At 41.1% G+C, this 17,751-nt stretch overlaps 1 protein-coding gene across 5 annotated transcripts in view; it reads left to right on the top strand.

Moving 5' to 3' along the window:
• Nucleotides 1-17,751, top strand: part of FAM13A (family with sequence similarity 13 member A) — a 132,244-nt gene that overhangs the window by 86,459 nt on the left and 28,034 nt on the right. For all 5 annotated transcript variants that reach the window (XM_053939927.1, XM_053939930.1, XM_053939928.1 and 2 more), the window contains 5 exons: nt 36-215; nt 3,061-3,247; nt 6,106-6,182; nt 6,898-6,940; nt 11,965-12,115. In XM_053939927.1, coding sequence (XP_053795902.1) covers nt 36-215; nt 3,061-3,247; nt 6,106-6,182; nt 6,898-6,940; nt 11,965-12,115 — 638 coding nt within the window. The remainder of the gene's footprint in view (nt 1-35; nt 216-3,060; nt 3,248-6,105; nt 6,183-6,897; nt 6,941-11,964; nt 12,116-17,751) is intronic.

The following is a 17,751-nucleotide window of genomic DNA, read 5'->3' as shown; positions in this document are numbered from 1 at the left end:
TTGAGCTCAATTAACCTTATTTTTCGGCTTGACAGGTATTTAGAGAAGACAATCCGCTCAGCTGTGGAGCAGCATCTCTTTGATGTTCATGGCTCAGGCAGCCAGAGTTCAGAGGACTCTGAATCCGGGACATCTTCAGCCTCTTCTAATGTGTCTGCCAGGCAGAGGAGGCGACACCACAAAGAGCAGGAGGAAGCCTGGAGAAACAGAGACATGTATGAGCCTGATTTCTTTGTTTTGGAAAATATATTTAAATCTACCCCAGTCATGTCTTCTTATCAAGGCAATGCTACGCTCTGTTATGGAAGGGACTGACCTTTGCCCTGACTGCAGTGCCCTTGCAGAGCTCCATTGCATCAGTCAGAGCTGGGAAATTTAGAGTTTACTAGATCATGGAGTGGAGCAAAGCATGATAAGAATCTAAGGGGTTATGCAGTCAAGTTTTTAATTACAGTATTTGGAATTGGTTACTTACAGTATTTGTTGCATTAGTGGAAATTCCCAAGCAGTTGATTCTGCTGCCTTTAACTTTTTTTTTAGATAAAAACATTGGGCCCAGCTGCTGTTCTGAATTCAGCATGTCTTAAGACATAAAATGAGATTAAGTTCCCCTTTTGTGTGTGGAGGCACAGCTTGTGTTTGGGTTTAGTGAGGAGACTTGGGAGTTTGTCTGAAATTAGAAGACTCTTCCTTTTGATTAATCGGAATCTAATTTTTTTTTAATCCCCCCTATTACACAAAGTTTAAATATGACTTAGTAGTGAATTTCCTTAAATGTCTGTCAAAGAGTAAAGATAATACCTGTTTTTCCATTCATACTCCTCTAGTTGTGACATATATTGTGTGGTACAAATGTATTACCACTGCAGCTTTAACAAACTTGTTACACAAGTTACAGCTGTATTTGAGAAACTGTAGCACAGACTTTGCAAGGCCACCTTCAACTCCTGTGTTTATCTGTAACACAGCACTAGTTCTTGTGAAGAATTCGTATGCCTCACTGCAGTGTTGGATTGCTAGGATTTGAAGTTGATTCCAAAGCATCTAGTCTCCTGTTGTTGTTTCCTGGGTGCTGAATTCCCCAAATTCTATTGGATCTGTACCTTCCTATATGAAGCTACTTTTATACAGATGCATAGCCACGAATACCTCATGTTAATATTGCATCCATGCTATTTCCTAAGATGTGTAAATGTGTCAGTGCTGCTGTTGTACAAAAATCTAGAGTTACAAAAAAAAAAAAAAAAAAAAAAAAAAAAAGGCATCATTTTCATAATGAATCAAAATACGCTGTAAATGTGGCCTGGGAAATTGGCACTTGCAAGTCACCAAAGTATCTGGCAGCAGCTCTAAAGTAGTTTTTCTTGTTAAGTAGCCCTGCTGACAGGTTTCTCAGGTAAGTAGGTCAGAGACTGGCTAGTGTACGTGTTTGGAAGCATATAGTACTGCAGGGCTTTTCTTCAATGCTGCGTTACAGAGCTGCCTCTAGATATGATTGACACAGTTACTCAGGCTCAGTCCAGAAAGCTGGAGCCAAGGATTTTTTTTAAGTTTTGAGTGCTGGCTGTGGTCCAAATTGTTTTCCCTGGTTCCCTTAGGTCATCTTGCTGGGATTTCTCTGGGTAAATTACCAAAATTGAGAATTCCTTTCAAAACATCTTTCCGTTGTTTTTTTGATTGTTAGTGACTTCATCTCCTTGCCTTGTGATGGATCACAAGAGGATTTGTAATGTCACAAAATGGGACTACAGGCAGGAAGAGTGTTTATCACAAAATCACATAGGTGAACTCCCAGGCTTTGAAGATTACATGATCTACAGGCTCTGAATGTGTAATTGGTCTGCTAAAGGGTTTGTAAAAACTTCCACAAAGGCAAATGTGTTATCTTAGAAGTTTAGTCAGAGATTTATCATACCTCTTTGTATATCTTTTCCACCAACAAAACCTAGAGATCTGTCATCTAGAAAGTCACTGGAACCTTCTAGTTTTGTTTTTGTTCTGAATACTTGCCATGCTGTCACTGTCCAGATACTGCAGAGTAACTGGTTTCTTATCACACCAGTCAAGTCTAGATGAGTTTTCCTGCTGTCCATGAAAGCAGGCTTTAGAGTTGCACAGCTGTGTGACTGTGTAAGACAGCCACACAGTTAGCAAATGTTCCCATTTCAGTGTCAAGTGTAAGCAAGCTGCCATTACCCTCTGGCAGGGTAATGAGACGCATTGTGTTTCTCCTGATCCCATGGTGTAGTGATGTGTATGTGCATCTTCACTGCTGCGCAAAGTAGAGGGAGGACTACTTAACAAGTGGTAAATGGAAAGCTGCCTGCTGAAGGATCCAACAGGGCAAGATAAGCCATATGCCAGGCTTCTGGTAAACATGCACAAAGCCTGCAAACCCAGAGAGTCCCAGCGAGTGCATCACATGGTGACATAGGGCTGGCTGTCCCATCCTCTTCCCAACATAGCAAAACAGTTCTCTCTCCTAGCAGTTGTGTTACCATTGCAGAGGTACATTCCCTTTTATGTTTTGTGTAATTCCCAAATAGAAATCAAGCATTTGACTAAAGCACCGCACAGTCCTGCTCTTGCATTTGAGAGTTATGAGTAAGAGGGCCAATTATGCAGTGTCATGCACCAAAGGAGATCCCTGGATTGCAGCTGTGAATCACTTTTCTAAATTAAAAGCTCGTGTCTCAAAGGAAAATATGCTTCATACTCTCTATAAAAATTCCACAGGCAGCCAGGGGCTAGTCCAGCTTCCATGTGAAGGCTTCTGTATGTTGGGTTTAGTGGCAAGTGAATCAAATCCCAAACATGGATCCTCACAGCTTTCTCACCTGAGGTGTATACAATTGGCTTTTGCTCCTCAGTGGGATTTAGCATTGCACAGTGTGTGTTTTTGGCTGCATTAGGAAGAACCAGAGATAGTTGTTTCATAGGGAATAAATGGTGTTGCCAGAACTGCACCAGTCATTATGATGTAGTTCTCTATTGCTACCATAAATGTAGCAAGAGAGCATTTAAAGCATCCTCTTACTGTAATGTCCCTTTTCTTTTTAGGGAAGTTGTCAACAAGGAAAACATCCCCTCTGGATTCAGCTGTCTTGAAGATTGTGTTCTAGTTGCTCAAGATGTAGAAAAATTACAAGACACCAGCTCTGGATACCTTAGTGAAAGGAATAAATCAAAACGTCAGAAATCCAGCACCAAGCTCTCAGAGCTTAATGACAACCAGGACAGTCCTGTGGTAAGCCAGCACACTGCACTATTTGATGTCTGTTACTAGGATGAGAAAAGCTTTTGTTTTATTTCAGTGCACATCTGGTTCCTTTAAGTAGCCACTTTTGCCTACAGTACAGGCCTCAGTGCCTATTTTGGACTATGGGAAACATTGGATCTGACACTTGTAACCCTTGTGATATGGCAACTGAGAAGCCATATTTCTACTATGATACTCCATGCATAGTCAATTTATCTTTTTACAACTTTTTGCTTTTTTCTTTTGAATTTGGTGAAGCATTTTCAAAAGCACAAAAGGATATATAGGTCTTTCTCCCAGTCTTTCAAAAGCCTTGCAAGGAGTTTGGAGCCTTAGATGTAGGTTCTCATATTCAGGTCATGTTTATTTTCTTATTTCTGCTAAGTTCTGAAACTAGATTTCAAGTGACTACTTGATAATGAGATGGCACAGGTATTTTATGCTATTTCTCTAAAGCCTGTGTTTTTGCAATTTGGAAAGCACTTAGAAGTGTGTTGGCCAAAAAGGTGATTCCTTTATCCACCTTTTACTGAAGACATCAATGACTTCATTATAATGTCATAAAAATCTGGAATACTGTAGAACTTTTCCAGCATATTCTTTGCATTAGACCTTTGCATTAGAGGACAGTTTGACTACTTCTACAAGCTGTAGAATAAAACTGGTTCACCTTTCTTCCCTCTCAGCCAGGGCAAACACTGACTGGAATGTCAGCAGCTGAGAAACTGCACTGTGCTTCAGTGCAGGGTCTGTGTGCAGTGGCAAAAGCACTGTGCCTGCACCAAGCATGCATTGCATAGTTAACAGGAACATCAAGAGCTGTGTGAAAACACTGTCCTGACCTACAGGGCATTTCTTTCAGTGTTACTTGATTAAGTTTTAGAGCCTGCTGAAAGCAAGTTTTTAATGTGACCTGTTTTTGGACTCATTTTGTTTAGATCACAAAATTGCAATGATTTACTGTTCTTACCTTGTGCAGAGATTCTAGAGAGAGGTGGATTTGCTTTTCATTATGATCAAAAGAAGGCAAGATGCCAAAAATTGTACACCATGCTCAATTTAGCAACTTAGTAACTTAAATTTAGTGCTCAGTATTCACAATCTTCTCATGTGATACTTCATGAAAGCAGAGTGAGATAGACACATTCAAACTTCTGTCTTTGCTTGTAGCAATGCACTCTTAAGATAGGCAAAGGTCTAGTGCTTATGATCTTTTCATCACCTTTCTCTGTGCCTGTGGCATGTAAAGCTGTTTCAATGTAAATGAGAGTTTTTATCAGGATTTAAGAAAGAAAGCACTGATGGAAGTGTCCACTTCTGCTGCAGACATGAAATGCATTCATCAAATCTTCATGAACTGTACCCAGAAGAAATGTCCTCAAACTTAGCTGTGTCCACTGGACTTCACCCTGCCCCTCATTTTTTGATCTCTTGAAGGGTAAAGGCTGAAAGGAATGTAAAATGAACTAATCTTGTATTAAAAGCACGTTGGCCAAGATGACCAGCAGTGTGATTCTTGCTTGCTCTGCTATAGGAAGTGTGGGATGATCAACTGCAAGTATCATTATGAAACATCTTGCAGAGAGCATGGTGCTATTGTTTTGGAAGACCAGAGGCTGCTTTTAAAGTTTTATTGAGTGTGTTTATTACATACTTGCATTTCAGAGACTGCCAGAAGGATGTGTGATGGTTTAGCTTTCTTTTGGCTACACCTTTACACATCAAATAATAACCCCAATTAGACTACCTACTTGGAGTATAACATAACATGCACCTTAGCATTTACTAATAGGCCTTTGTCATGTAAACAAGTTTGTGATGTTGTCTCTCCTTAAACACCCTTTCCTGAGTGTTCCTTTTTTCAAAGCCTGAAAGAGTATGTAGGACAGTGTGGGGAAGCTTTCCTCTTAGCTGACTGATTGCATCTGGCTCAAAAGCACAAGTCAGTGGTGGGGAAACTGTCATTTCCACTTATACTCCCAGGCAAACCAACCACAAGCATTAAAAGCTTATAACTGCATTTTAGGGACATGGTAGGCAGGTATCAGTAGGACTTGAAGAATCAAATTAGGCAAGGCTGGAATGACTGACCATATGTGTCACCATATGGGGCTGGAGGTGTAGCAGGTGCGAGAAGGCTGTGACTGCCTCAAGTAGTCTGTTTCCAGGGCAGGAACCACTTCCTCCTATTTAAGAGGGACTTCCCCAAAACTCAGGGTAGAAAGCCTCCTGGACATGTGCTTGAAGTGGCGACGTGGCTTGTCCTCACAGAACTCAACAGTGTTAATGTTCTTAATGGTGGCCAAAACAAATCTCAGAACAAGAGGTCATAACCAGTTGCATTGCTTGCCCTGCATTCATATTAGCCCAGCATTACATCTGTGCAGTCTCTTTTCATTCTTATGCCTGTTTAAGAAGAAACTAAGGAAGGGTTTGGCTGAGAAGTAGAGGGTTTTCTAACATGAACATAAAGGAGTTCTGCTGAGAAGTTGCTGTGGATTTTGATACCGGCTCTTACAGGAATTGCACAGACCAAAGAATTGCTCCCAAGCGTAGGCTGTTTGTCAGTGTGTGAAACGGGAGCTGACAGGGTACCATGCAGCATTATTCTGTTCTGACGTTTGAGGTTGTCTGATGAAAGAGACAAAGCAGTGAGCAGTTGGGTTTTCTTGCAGTTTGTGGGCAATAAAGTGTGGGGTTTGTTTAGTGCAGTGGGCAGTAGTGTGAGTGTTACCTTTTTCCTAGAAATCCTGTTGGCTATTTCTTTATTTGATCTGTTTAATGACCTGCAGCTTGAATCTGTTTCTCATAGACATCTTACTGCTTTAATATTCACTGTATTGCAGAGTATGGAAAGCTTTAGCTCATCCAAACCTATAGAGAGAACAGGACCTGATGACATGGAAATTTTATCTGAAGAAAGGTAATTTTAATTTTATTTTATGTATATATAAGTTTTCCTTTCCCTATGGTTGTAGTACAGCCTGAGAGATCTCCCACCCAGGCTGTGGGGGCGACATGTATGCTGCAGAACAGATTGCCCACCATGTTAACTTCCAAGCAGAGCTTCACGGAGGCACTTAGTGTGTTATGTGGGCTTTGCCCTGCAGCAAATGCCACCAAGGCTCTTTTCCCACCCTGACGGGAATGTCACTGAAGGTGCTGATGGTGCAGACTTGAAAAGAAATCAGCTGTACAGCACCTGAACCAGCATGCTCCACACAGGAATGCAGGGCCTGTCTCACCTGGCCTCTGGGCTGGGAATCCAGCCCTTTCCCTTGTGCTTCAGTGTTCTCTGAGAGCTGTGCAGCCTCCCTCTGCTCACCTGAGATGACAATTTCTCTCAACAGTTACATTTGTTGGGATAGTTGTATTGTTTTGAATTAAGGGCACTGGAATTAAATTACATAATTGTTCTCAAACAGCTCCTGAGAGGAAGCAAAAAAAATGCTTCCCTTCATTTACTGTGTGATTTAGTGAATGTGCAGGAGTAGCAAGAATGTAAAAACCTTTGTGTGCAGAAGTCCTGCTTGGTTTTGTTACAAGTCTGGTTTTGTGTTTGTAATATGTTTTTTTTTGTTTTGTTTTTTTTTTTTTTTTTTTTTTTTTTTTTTTTTTTTTTTTTTTTTTTTTAATAGCAAAGAAAGTGAAAACGATGAAGTATTTTTCAGGCATTCTCAGGTTAGTATTTTTTTTTTTTGTTGCTATTTTTGTGTTTCAGTTCTGTGGTCTCTAAATGAGCATTTATTGAGCAGAAACAAGTAGTTATGCATATAGTTTTGTTTTTCACAAGATAAATGGAGTTAGCATGTACTTTTTCTGTCCCTTACCCCTGCTTTTTATTTACATAGTTTAGGGAGCCTCTCAACCATTGGGGAGTCTTATAGCTTCTGCTTCAGTCCCTTTGATCCCTCCTTGCCAAAAAGGGAAGGATCACTGAAGTCAGCACTGTGGTTTAAGTGATGTGAAGTTCCCTTATTAATTATGGCAAAGAGGACACCTGTCTGCTTATCTGCCAGGGTAGTGAGATTAGCTTGTTTCTCTTGATTTCTCTAAAATCATTTGGCCTTTTATTTATCATTTCATAATACAGCCTGTTGCTCTTGAACATAGGTGTTTGTAATCCATTTGTCTTAGAAAACTGGATCACCTCCTGCTTCTTTCTAAGTTAAAGCCTGGGGTGGATGTCAGGAGGGGAGATGTGATGTTAATGGCAGCAGTTTTTCCTCCAACTTTCCATTTCTCTTACACACATGCGCACACACACACACTTCTTGCATTGGCTTTATGGTGTTTTCAAAGATTTGGGTTGGGTATGGTTGAATCCCTTTGCAGTCAGGTTCATTTGGATTTGCTTAAAAAAACCTCTAGACAGCCAAGCATTTAAAATACTGGGGAGAGTTATCTAAGGCACCTCTCCCTCAATTGTGCATCCATTTAAAATGGGCACAGTAAAGCAGCTGTAGCCACTGTCTGATTTCTCTGGCTGTCGGGAGGTGACTGAAAGCTGGTAGTATTTTTAAATTAGACTCCTCATGTATTTCTTTTAAAAATAAAAGCCACTATGCATATATTGCCTTTGAAAGTCTTCATTTCTGGTAGGAATTATTTCCACCTAGCAGGAAAGGTAAAAGGTTGCTAACAGCTGAGTTTTGATCAGCTGTGTAGTAGCTGGTTAAGTTTGTGGGATCTTGAAATACGTAGCCCCTGCAAAAGGTGTTCAGGACTGCCTTTGATCATTGCTCTGACTGGGCTATCGTGGATCTCCTGCTTTGCTCCCAGAGGGTCAGTAATCCCTTGCACTTGCTCGTGAGCTGTTGTATTTTCCAGAGCCTAGATTTTGCAAGAGCTTGTTCCTCACGTACCCACTTGCATGTGGAAAAGCTGCTGTTGCTGCCGTGCCATGCAATACTCTATTAAGCTTTTAAATTAGCCTGGTGGAGATACATTTAAATATGAAATCATAACCTTAAAATAAACTACACCTTAGGAAAAGTTTTAAAGTATAACATTTTAACTGCAGGAGAGGATCTTAACCCAGAGAGTATGTATTATATAGGAATTACAAGGTCAAGAAAATGTTACATTCCAGCAGAGTTGTTTTACATTCTTTTCCCCTTATAAGCCTTTTGCTTAGAGCAGCTTAAAGACATACGTTTCATAACAAACAACTCATTCAGGATGAGGAAGGGACAAGGTTCTTCTTATTCTTTTCTCTTTCTCACCCTGCCTCCAGTCTAAAAATGTTAGGGAAAGGTTTTGGAATTTGCTATAGCTACCAGTTTTGCTGACTTGGGTCTCCATGAGACTGTAAAAATACCTTGAAACACAAGCCTCAAATGAATTTTCAGTGGTTTTGTGACTTTCATAATCTGCTCTTGGAAGTAACTAAGTTCCAGGATGAAAAACACAGGTTTCTAGTACCCAGGTTTTGATAAGGGAAAAGTATTTAAGATTCATACCAACATGGCAACAAGTGTAGAAGAGTGTTGGCGTGGCTCAGGTAGGGGGAAGGCAGCAGAATGGCTGTGTACTTGCATCAGGTTGTATTCCTAAAATGTGCTTAGGGATGCTTCCTGCTCGTGGCTGTAATTGAAGATCACATGTAGGGAAAGCAAGCCTTTTATGTAGTGTTGATTGGAATCCATATGTAATTGAACAGAATACAACCTCCTGATCAGAATTTAAAAGTCTTTCTGTTGCCATTTATTTCTTGCTGTTTGAGCTACTCTTTATGCTCAATCTCCATTGGAGCAGGGAGAATGAATGCAGCTGACTTATCCCCAGGCTGCTTAGATCTGTAGTTACTGGTGCCTACAAAGCATAGCTGCAGAAACAGCTCCTAAAAAGCAGAATTCAAGTGTCTGCTTTGAAGATTTTTTGTGGTCATTTATGTAATATCTGCAGTGAGCTGTGACCAACTGTTACCAACATCATCAACTTGTTGCCCCCTTGATTTTAAGAAATTGTGGTGCATCCATACCTAAAGCAAAATAGTTCTCCTTTACTTGATCTTTTTCCTAGAGAGTGGCAGCTGGTGGTGTCAGGAAATCAAAAAAGAAAATAAGTGATGGGAATATTGAATTATCTACCACTCTATGGGTTTGGAGCATTAATGCAAAGGAAGTTAAACATCTGCTTTCTTGAGTCTCCTGGGTTTGTACCACCATTGTTCTTCAGAACACCTAATGATTTATTCATTGTATTAGAGCCTACATCAGTGAGCAAGGAAAGGAGAGTACCTGGCTGCAGGCAGGGCACAGGCCTGTTTCTACACACCTTTTAAAGATTTCCAATTACTGAAATGACTTCAGGAAGAAGAAGACATTGATATGATCTTTCTAATATATGTGTAATAGAAATGTTTACCTATCTGGGATGTGCCCTTATATCTGCTACAGATATCTTTTAAGAGTCTTAATAAGTCAGGAGATTGTACACTCTTCATAGAAAGACATTTATCTCTAATTAGTATCAGCAGTAGTGATGAGATGGTATTCTCAGGTTGCTCCCTCTGAAATTGTTAAAATCTAGGTACGTTCCTCTCCTTCGCACTTCTTTGTTATTAAAAATAGCACCTATTTTGAAACTCGGTGCTTTATTTCTTTCCTTACCTTAAAATATCACCTTTAAATACTGTGCTGGCAATTTATAAGCAGTTTATCGACTGATACATTTGGCCACTGATCAAATGTCTTTGTTTGTGAGGTACACAGACTATTTAAATCCTGGCAGGAAATTTGTCAATGGACCTTAGAGAAATATTTAAGTCCTCCCAACCAGGAAGCAGCTTCAAATACACTGAATGGTGAATTAGCATTTTTCCACTTACAGTTCTCACAATAAACACATTTGTAATCAGATTTAGCGTCAAGCTGCATGAGTTATTAGTGCTTGGCAAAGTATCATCTAGTTTTTCATTTTGTTATAATGTTTCAAAAAGGCCATTGATTGAAATGAACAGGAAATACACACCTTACACAAATACAACGCAGAACACTCTTTACAAATACCAGGGTATTCATCAGATTTTTAGAACAGTAGAACAGCCCAGGTTGAAAGGGATCTCAAAAGATCACCTGATCCAACCTTTTTGGGGAAAGGAAGCCTAGATGAGATTCTTTAGCACCCTGTTCAATTGCAGGTATTGATGGAACTGAATCCAGATAAAAACATTTATTCACATGATTTGTCTACTGGGCAACTTTTTTCCCTCTTCATGAAAATTACTTGTTTATCTCTGCTCAAAAGGGGAAAAGATGCACCAAACACATCATTAGCTTTCTGCAGATGAAAAAAAGTAAACGTGCCTTAGTGGCATGTACTAAGGATATTGAAGCATTTGGCCATACTTCTGGATTCACAAGGAAAATAAATCCAGAAATTCTGGGTTGTTTTTTTTTTTTTTTGGCCCGTTTTCTTCCCAGATCAGAGTAAGCAGATTGTTTACTAGATTTTCAAAATACTTTCAGAGGGAAAATCTGCATGCTGACTGCCCACTAGACTATATTTGAGAGAATTATGCCTAAGCTGTTCTTAACAAATCCAAATAGTTTATGTAGTAACATAATCCTGTCTATTCATCTAGCTCTGTGTTTGTTGGTGGGTTTATACATATCGCACTACATGTTTATGTACATGCAATACACTTCCTTTTCCCTACTGCCCTCTGTGAGGCATTACAGCTAATTTATTTTGGAGTGCCAGAAGCACTCTCATCAGGTGCTGTCACAGACACGCGCACTGTGTCTCTGGATTGTGGGAATGGCAGGGATTTCTGCATAAATGCACACAACGTGTGGTATGTGCAGGGGGAACAGTGCTGAGACAAACAGCAATTTCTTCTAGGTAGTACTAGCTGATGAATCATGTACTTGACAGAATTCTGCTTTTTTGTTTTTTTTATTCCTGTTACTGGATGCTTCTGTAATTTTTTTGGCGTTTTCCCAGAGTCCACACTGCTTCCAGCTGAGATGCCAAACCCTACTGCTGTTTGGATTTGCGCAACACCGCTTTAATACCCAGAGCTCCTCCATAAATAGTTCTGCTCTCCCCACGCCCAGCTAGAAAACAACCACAGGAAATCAGGGAATGTGCAGCCAGCACAGCTTAGCTGGCACTAATTGATCTGAGCCAGCACAGCCTGCATGAGAGCATTCATGTACGTAGCCTGCACTGCTGACTGGCTGCGGCTGCTGCCTCGGGAGCTCTGGTGCCTGCTTTTCAGAAGGCACCATACTGCTACAGCCTCACAGCAGCAGCAGCAGCGTTTTTGTTGTTGCTCTAAGGAGTTGTGCTCCTGTAGGAAGTGTACGAAGCCACCCCCTTCCCTCTCCCTTTCTCCCTGCCTCCCTGCTTCCCTCCCTCCCATTTCATCCCACTCCACTACTGGAGGCTTTCTCAGCTGCATGCAGTTGTCAGGGCAGACAGTCTCAGGAACTTGCAGTAGCTTTCTAAAGAAGGAAAAATTCAAGGAAGGCAGATGGACGGATGTTTTTACTGGTGTGAGTGAGCAATTAGTACACAAGGGTCACCAAGCAAGGGATTTGAATTTGGAGCTGGAAACATCAGGATCTGTTTGGATCTTTTTAGCTAAAGGCATGAGCTTAATTCTGCTGTGAGTTGCAGTGGGTTTTTTTCCCCTCTGAATCCTGAGACTTTTTTTTTCCTTTCTCTCTCATTTCCTTGGGTGTATGGGAACATAGCTGACCTCAAGTATGAAGATTCAAGAACATCCAAGCATGCCTGAAAACAAGTTGCAAAGAAATCAAGATGCTGATGATCAGGAAAACGGTTTTGTATCTGAAGTGCCTCGGCTGGATTTAACATCACTGTGCGATGACAACAACTGGGAAGGTAGGATTGCATGATGGCTGGTTGTGTGAGTGAAATAGGAGAGAGGGAAACCTGAGTGGGCTGGGTGTATCTTTATGTGACCATGTTCCCTTGCTAAAAACAATAAAAGAGCAACTTTGTCCTGAATATAGAACTGAAAGTTTGGAGAAACTGGAAGCAAATACTGAATGGTACTAACTATAATTGTCACTTAGAGGTGGAAAATGAAATGTTTTATTCTTGAAGTTACTTTCATGTTCTATTTAGTACTATTTAGTTAAATCCCTAAGGATTTCAAGATACCTTATTTCTTAGTGACTGGTCAATGGTAATTAAGCTAGACTGCCCTACACTTCAAAGCAAGTGGGTATTTCAGAGTCTAAAAAGAACTTCCCTTCAATCACTGTTTGGAAATAATGATTCACACCTGAAAAGCACAGCTGGTAAAAGATGCTGTCTATCTGTTACTTTGTCTTACAAAGAACTTTTTTTTGTGTATGCTGTGAAGGAATTCTGATGACCACCTTAAATGGCAGTGTTAAATTGATTGTATGTCATATAAATTGCTGTACTACTATTTCTTAGCTTTCCTCTGTAGAGTACATGCTTGGTTGGCTATACACTTACTCGTTTAAGGGTGGGAATCTGGGCAAACTCTGTGGGTGCTATGACCTTCATTTCATTTGAAATTGAGATGAAATGGAGGTGTCCAGTAGTTTTGGGATCAAACCCTATTCTAGTTACAGAGTACGTGTCTGTGTACAAGCCAGAGTTCTTCTGTTAGTTTATGCTTTAGGAGTGAAAGATGGGTTTTGACAGGGAAGAAGCAGGAAAATGCAAATGTGGTGCTTTAATAAAGTAAGAGAGGGGAAATGTGCAACTAATTAATTGCTCTAAAATAACAATCTCTGAGGAACACTGAGAAGGGAAGTTCTCTGTTCCTGCCTCCACAGCGTACGTGACCTAGTATGTTTTGCTTTTCCCTCTAGGAGTTGAGTAGTTATGACACTTCAGGTGCAAGTAAAGAAAACCTGCAGCCATGGCTGCCTTTGATTCAGCCAGGCAAGCAGTCACTGTGCGCGGGAGGGAATTTTTCCATTTGCTTGCTAGGTGGGGATTCCCTGGCTGGAATCGCCACACATGCAGCACAGCTGATCAAAGCGCCACTGAAGGGCTCCCAGGCGACCCTGGCTGCTGGATGTTTACTGAGGGACCAATTAGCAGAGCCCTGCAGGGTCTCAAGCCAGGGTGAGCATGTCTGTGTTCTCAGAGGTGATGTGTGGCTTCAGCTGTCCTGTGAACCTTGGGGAATAATTACCTTTTTTTTTTTCCTTCCTGCATTACTAATGGGAGTCACATGAATGCCTGAAGGGGAGAACACAGCTCCTTTCTGCCTGCCAGAGGCTTTCCCATTGTATGAAATAAGTTGCTTCTTTGGTACAGCTCCCTCTTAGTAGGCATGCTCTTATGTTTGGATTTTAGCTTTCTTGCCCTGCAAATATGAGGCAGGATTATGGGCACATGTGACTGTGCTTCTCTCTGATTGCTCTTCCTCCCTTCTGTTCACGTGTATTTCGCAGGAGGAGGTGGGCAGTTACAAAAGAATCAGCTGTCTGGGGTGAGAGAGACATCATCTTCTGAAATGCGTGCCTTCCAGAATCACCATTTTGTTGGTGTGGGTGAACAGCAGCAAAATGGTGCCTTCTGTGTCTCAGCAAGGAGAGACCGAGTCTCTCCTAGCTGTGTATATGGAATCAAGCTTGCGGCAGCCAGAAAGAGGAATATCTCAACATCAACTCTCAGACTGCTTCTGACAGCAGAGTCTGTTGCTGAGACTGGCTTTGCAGGGCAGGGTTGTACCACCCATCCACACCTCTAGCAACCAGGACATCCTCCCTTTCCCTTCCCAGTCAACCCGAATCACTCAAACCTTCACACATCTCTGCAGGATCCGTGCCACAGCTCTGGTTGCATCACCAACGAGAAACAGAAAGGACTGTGCCTTCAAATGCCCTAATACTGGGCTGTTTATTGCTTTGCTCTAGCAAATTTGGTAGGTCCATGTCTTGGGAAATTACCCATTCTTTCAGGACATAGTTGAGCTAATGTTTGTGGTCACGTTTGTCTATATCATACTGTAGGAAATGCAGACCATCTAGTGACCAGGGCAACTGCTGGGACTTGCACAAGTGATGTGTGAGAACAATTACAGGTTGAGGACTTGCCTTCAGCTGTAGCTGTCACTGCCTCCAGTCAAATGTTAGGAAAGAGCCTTCAACAATGGGCACAAAATTACACAAGACAACCTTGTCCATTGACTAGATTTTATTTGTCACTCAGGCAGGCTCTCCATCATTTAAAGAGCAGAGCTGCCCTAAAAGCCCTCATTCAGGGGCATAGAACTATGATAACTGCTGCTAGGTGAGCTGGCAGGCCCTTTGCCCTTCATATTATACTAGAAGTAATTGCTACCAGATTTTTTTTTCCCATAACTTTCATCTCCTAGTCAAATCTGTACACAAGGGAGAGATTTACTGTACTTCTCCAGGCTGTGTTCTGTTACCTAAAGCTGAGCACAGAGAGGACAGAGACATTTTCTCCCTGCTCCCCGCAATGCAGCCTCACACTTTGCCATGTGCCCACCTTCTACATCCCACTCACCTGCTAAGTATAGAGGCTTATGTAGGAATCATCAGGCTATTGACGCAGCACTCAGGGCATGAGCAGTGCCCCAGCCAAATTCAAGTGCTGAACTCCTTGCCTCAGTGCATTTCCCATGGTCCAGGAGTATTTTCCTGGTGTGCATTTGGCAGATGTGGATCAGGCAGTTTTATTGCCCTGGATGTGGACCTAGCTGTCCCTGTGAACTGGGATGTCACATCTGACTGCTGGGTTTGCCTGCTAAGCTGGTCAGTGGCTGCCAACTGAGATGGCTTTGGGAGCAGGCGTGTTCAGAGCTGCTTCCACAGCTAAGGTTTCTAATTGTTGTGGATTACGTTTGAATCGGGTGCAGTAACTGAGGAGAACAGAGTGTTCTCTCACAGGCCAGCACTATTGTGCAGATTTCTCACCAAATGTTTCTAATTCAAGCCCAGAACTTGCTATCCTGTCTTCAAGGAAAATCTGGAAGTATGTTGCTCTCCATAGCAGCGGCTGGCCCTGTCAGCAGGCTGCCCAATAAATCAATATGATGTGTGATTGCTGCTCATGTCACCCAATTACTAATATTTAAAAAAGTTCTGTAGCTGAGATTTCAAGCAGAGTTTGCAATAACAAGCTCTTATGAAGCAATCAGCTGGCATTTTTTTTTCAAGCTTTAAAAAAAAAAATAAAAGCAGAAGTTAAAAACACAATTTGAGTTTAAGTATTGCAGCACTTGAGACCTTGAGGGTGAAGCTGATCTACAAATAGTTTTGACACTGACTTAATTGATGCTTTCCCATGGAAAAAACCCAAAGTAATACAGAAAAAAATCCATATAGTATAGCAGAAGGGAAGCTGAACTCAGTTTTCTTTTTTTCAACACTGTGGACTTAGATTGATCAGTTTATTTGTGTGTAATGCTCTTTAGCATAAGAAATCAAAAGGGAGGCATTTCTATTGTGATGCATCTCTAGTGATTCTATTTTTATAACTGAGTATTGAAAAAAATTGCATTGTTTACTGAACAGGATCAAAATATTAAAATTGTATTTGTGATTGTTATGACATGCTGTAAACAAAATACAAAGTTTGCTTGCTAGCTGAGAGATGTGTCATCTCACAAGTGAAGAGGTGTGGTAGTGTTGTATTTGGGCTATTCTTTTGATCTATGTAGGAAGAATGCCTGCTGATGTATTCAAACAAGGATATTTTCATAGTTATTTATAGGATGAAAATAGGTTGTTACTGAGCTAGTGAATGCTTTGGATGGAGTTTTAAATTACTTTATTCATTTCATTATGAGTGGTTTTTCTGGAGTCTTTCAAGTGACATTTGATGCTAGCACCTCAGGTGTTGTAATGAGTTTAGACTTTTTAATCCCTCTGGACTTACTTCAATTTACAGTAGCTAAGGTTTGGCCTCGTTTGTTTGACAGATGGGTGTGTGTAAAAGCAGTCTTAGCAGCATGTATGAGCTGTGTGGCTGCAGAGAAGGAAACAGGAGATGCCTGTGGTATTTTGCTGGCTGCACCTCAAGTGGTATTTGTGTGTAGACACCCTTCTGTTGGCCTTGCAGCCCCCAGTAACCCTGTGACAAATATACAATGCAGTGATAAAAAAAAAGACAGATTTTGTCAGTAAGATGGCTTGGAGCTCACCAATAATACACTAGTTTGATACAATAAAGCTTTCTTCTCATGTGAAGCACTTAATGGTTCAGGTTTATTAAAACCTCCAGCCCTCTATGCAGCAGGTTGGCAGAGAGCTTGTACTGCCATAGGCAATGCTCTGTGTGCCTGTGGAGCTCTGCAGAGCCACACCTGACAGATGGCTGACAGCTCTTCTGAAAGATGAGCTGGTTGTAGGATTTTGAGAGGGAGAGCAGCACTTCTGAAGGACTGCAGCCTCACTACCAGCACACAGTTCACTGCTTCTGCACCAGCTTAGAAAAGGCATGCTTGAAAGAAATGCCTAAAGAGTCCAACCAAGGCATTAAAAATTTTTTCACCCTTTTTTTTCCCTTTTTTTTTCTTTTTTTTTTTTTTTCCCCTTTATTTTTTCTTTTTCTTTTTTTTTTTTTCCCCATGAAAAGTTGTCATTCTGGAAGATGGAGGGGGGAAAAATAGTACATGAAAAGAATGTGGAGATGAGTAGAAAACTGAGATTTTTTTTTCCCTGAGCAGGAAAGATCTGTTCAGGACAGAAGAGGAGTAAGTGTACCCGCTCTGTCAAGTCAGTGGCAAAGAAAAGGTGAAATGTTTACAATCTCTGTTGAGATTTTGTTGTTCAATTAGCTGAAGGGGGAAAGGCTGACAGCGTTAATCATGATAGTGGATGCCTTAAAACTGGACTTCATAGCAGATACTTCAAAACCATTCAGTCCAGGAGTTCAGCAGCCTTCAGAAAAAGCTCAATGCTTTGATAGCTATCTTGGCTAAATGAATAACAAAAGATATTATGCATCCTGTTAAAGAGGAATTAATTGATTGTGCACTGTCAGAAAAAACAGCAGCTTATCCTTAGTGGGTTCCTGCATGTTTGTGTGATCCAGCAATTCCAGTGGTTCCACCTGAAGGGCCTGGCACCTGGCCAGCAGGAGAGAGAAGGCAGTTGGACTGCAGTGCTGGTCCACTTAGTGATCTGATGTAGATAAAATTTGTAATTTGTACGTATCTAATTATGTTCCTTGATGAATTGCTGTGTTGCTCTCAGGGGTCCAGGCATTTTGTGTCTAGTTGAGATCTTGTCTTCTGAATGTATATAGTCGGCAAGGGAAACAAAATTACCCATAGAGTCAGGCCTTCCAGGAGCAAGGGTTAAAGAAAGCTGATTTTCTGTAGCAGCCATTTCTTCTGTCAAGTCCCAAATTTAATTTTTCCTTTTAGGGCTTTTTTTTCCTTCTCCTTTTTAACACTTTCTTCTTTAGAATGGGAGTTTCTGTTTTGGGGGAGTATTTTGAAATGAACAAAATATAAAGTAGACACACTTCAATCTAAATTAGGTTACATAAAGTGC

This window comes from Vidua chalybeata, chromosome 4 (genome assembly GCF_026979565.1).
Source record: "Vidua chalybeata isolate OUT-0048 chromosome 4, bVidCha1 merged haplotype, whole genome shotgun sequence".
Classification (NCBI taxonomy): domain Eukaryota; kingdom Metazoa; phylum Chordata; class Aves; order Passeriformes; family Viduidae; genus Vidua; species Vidua chalybeata.
The sequence above is the reverse complement of the archived record's forward strand: the minus strand, read 5'-3'. Positions and strand labels throughout refer to the sequence as shown.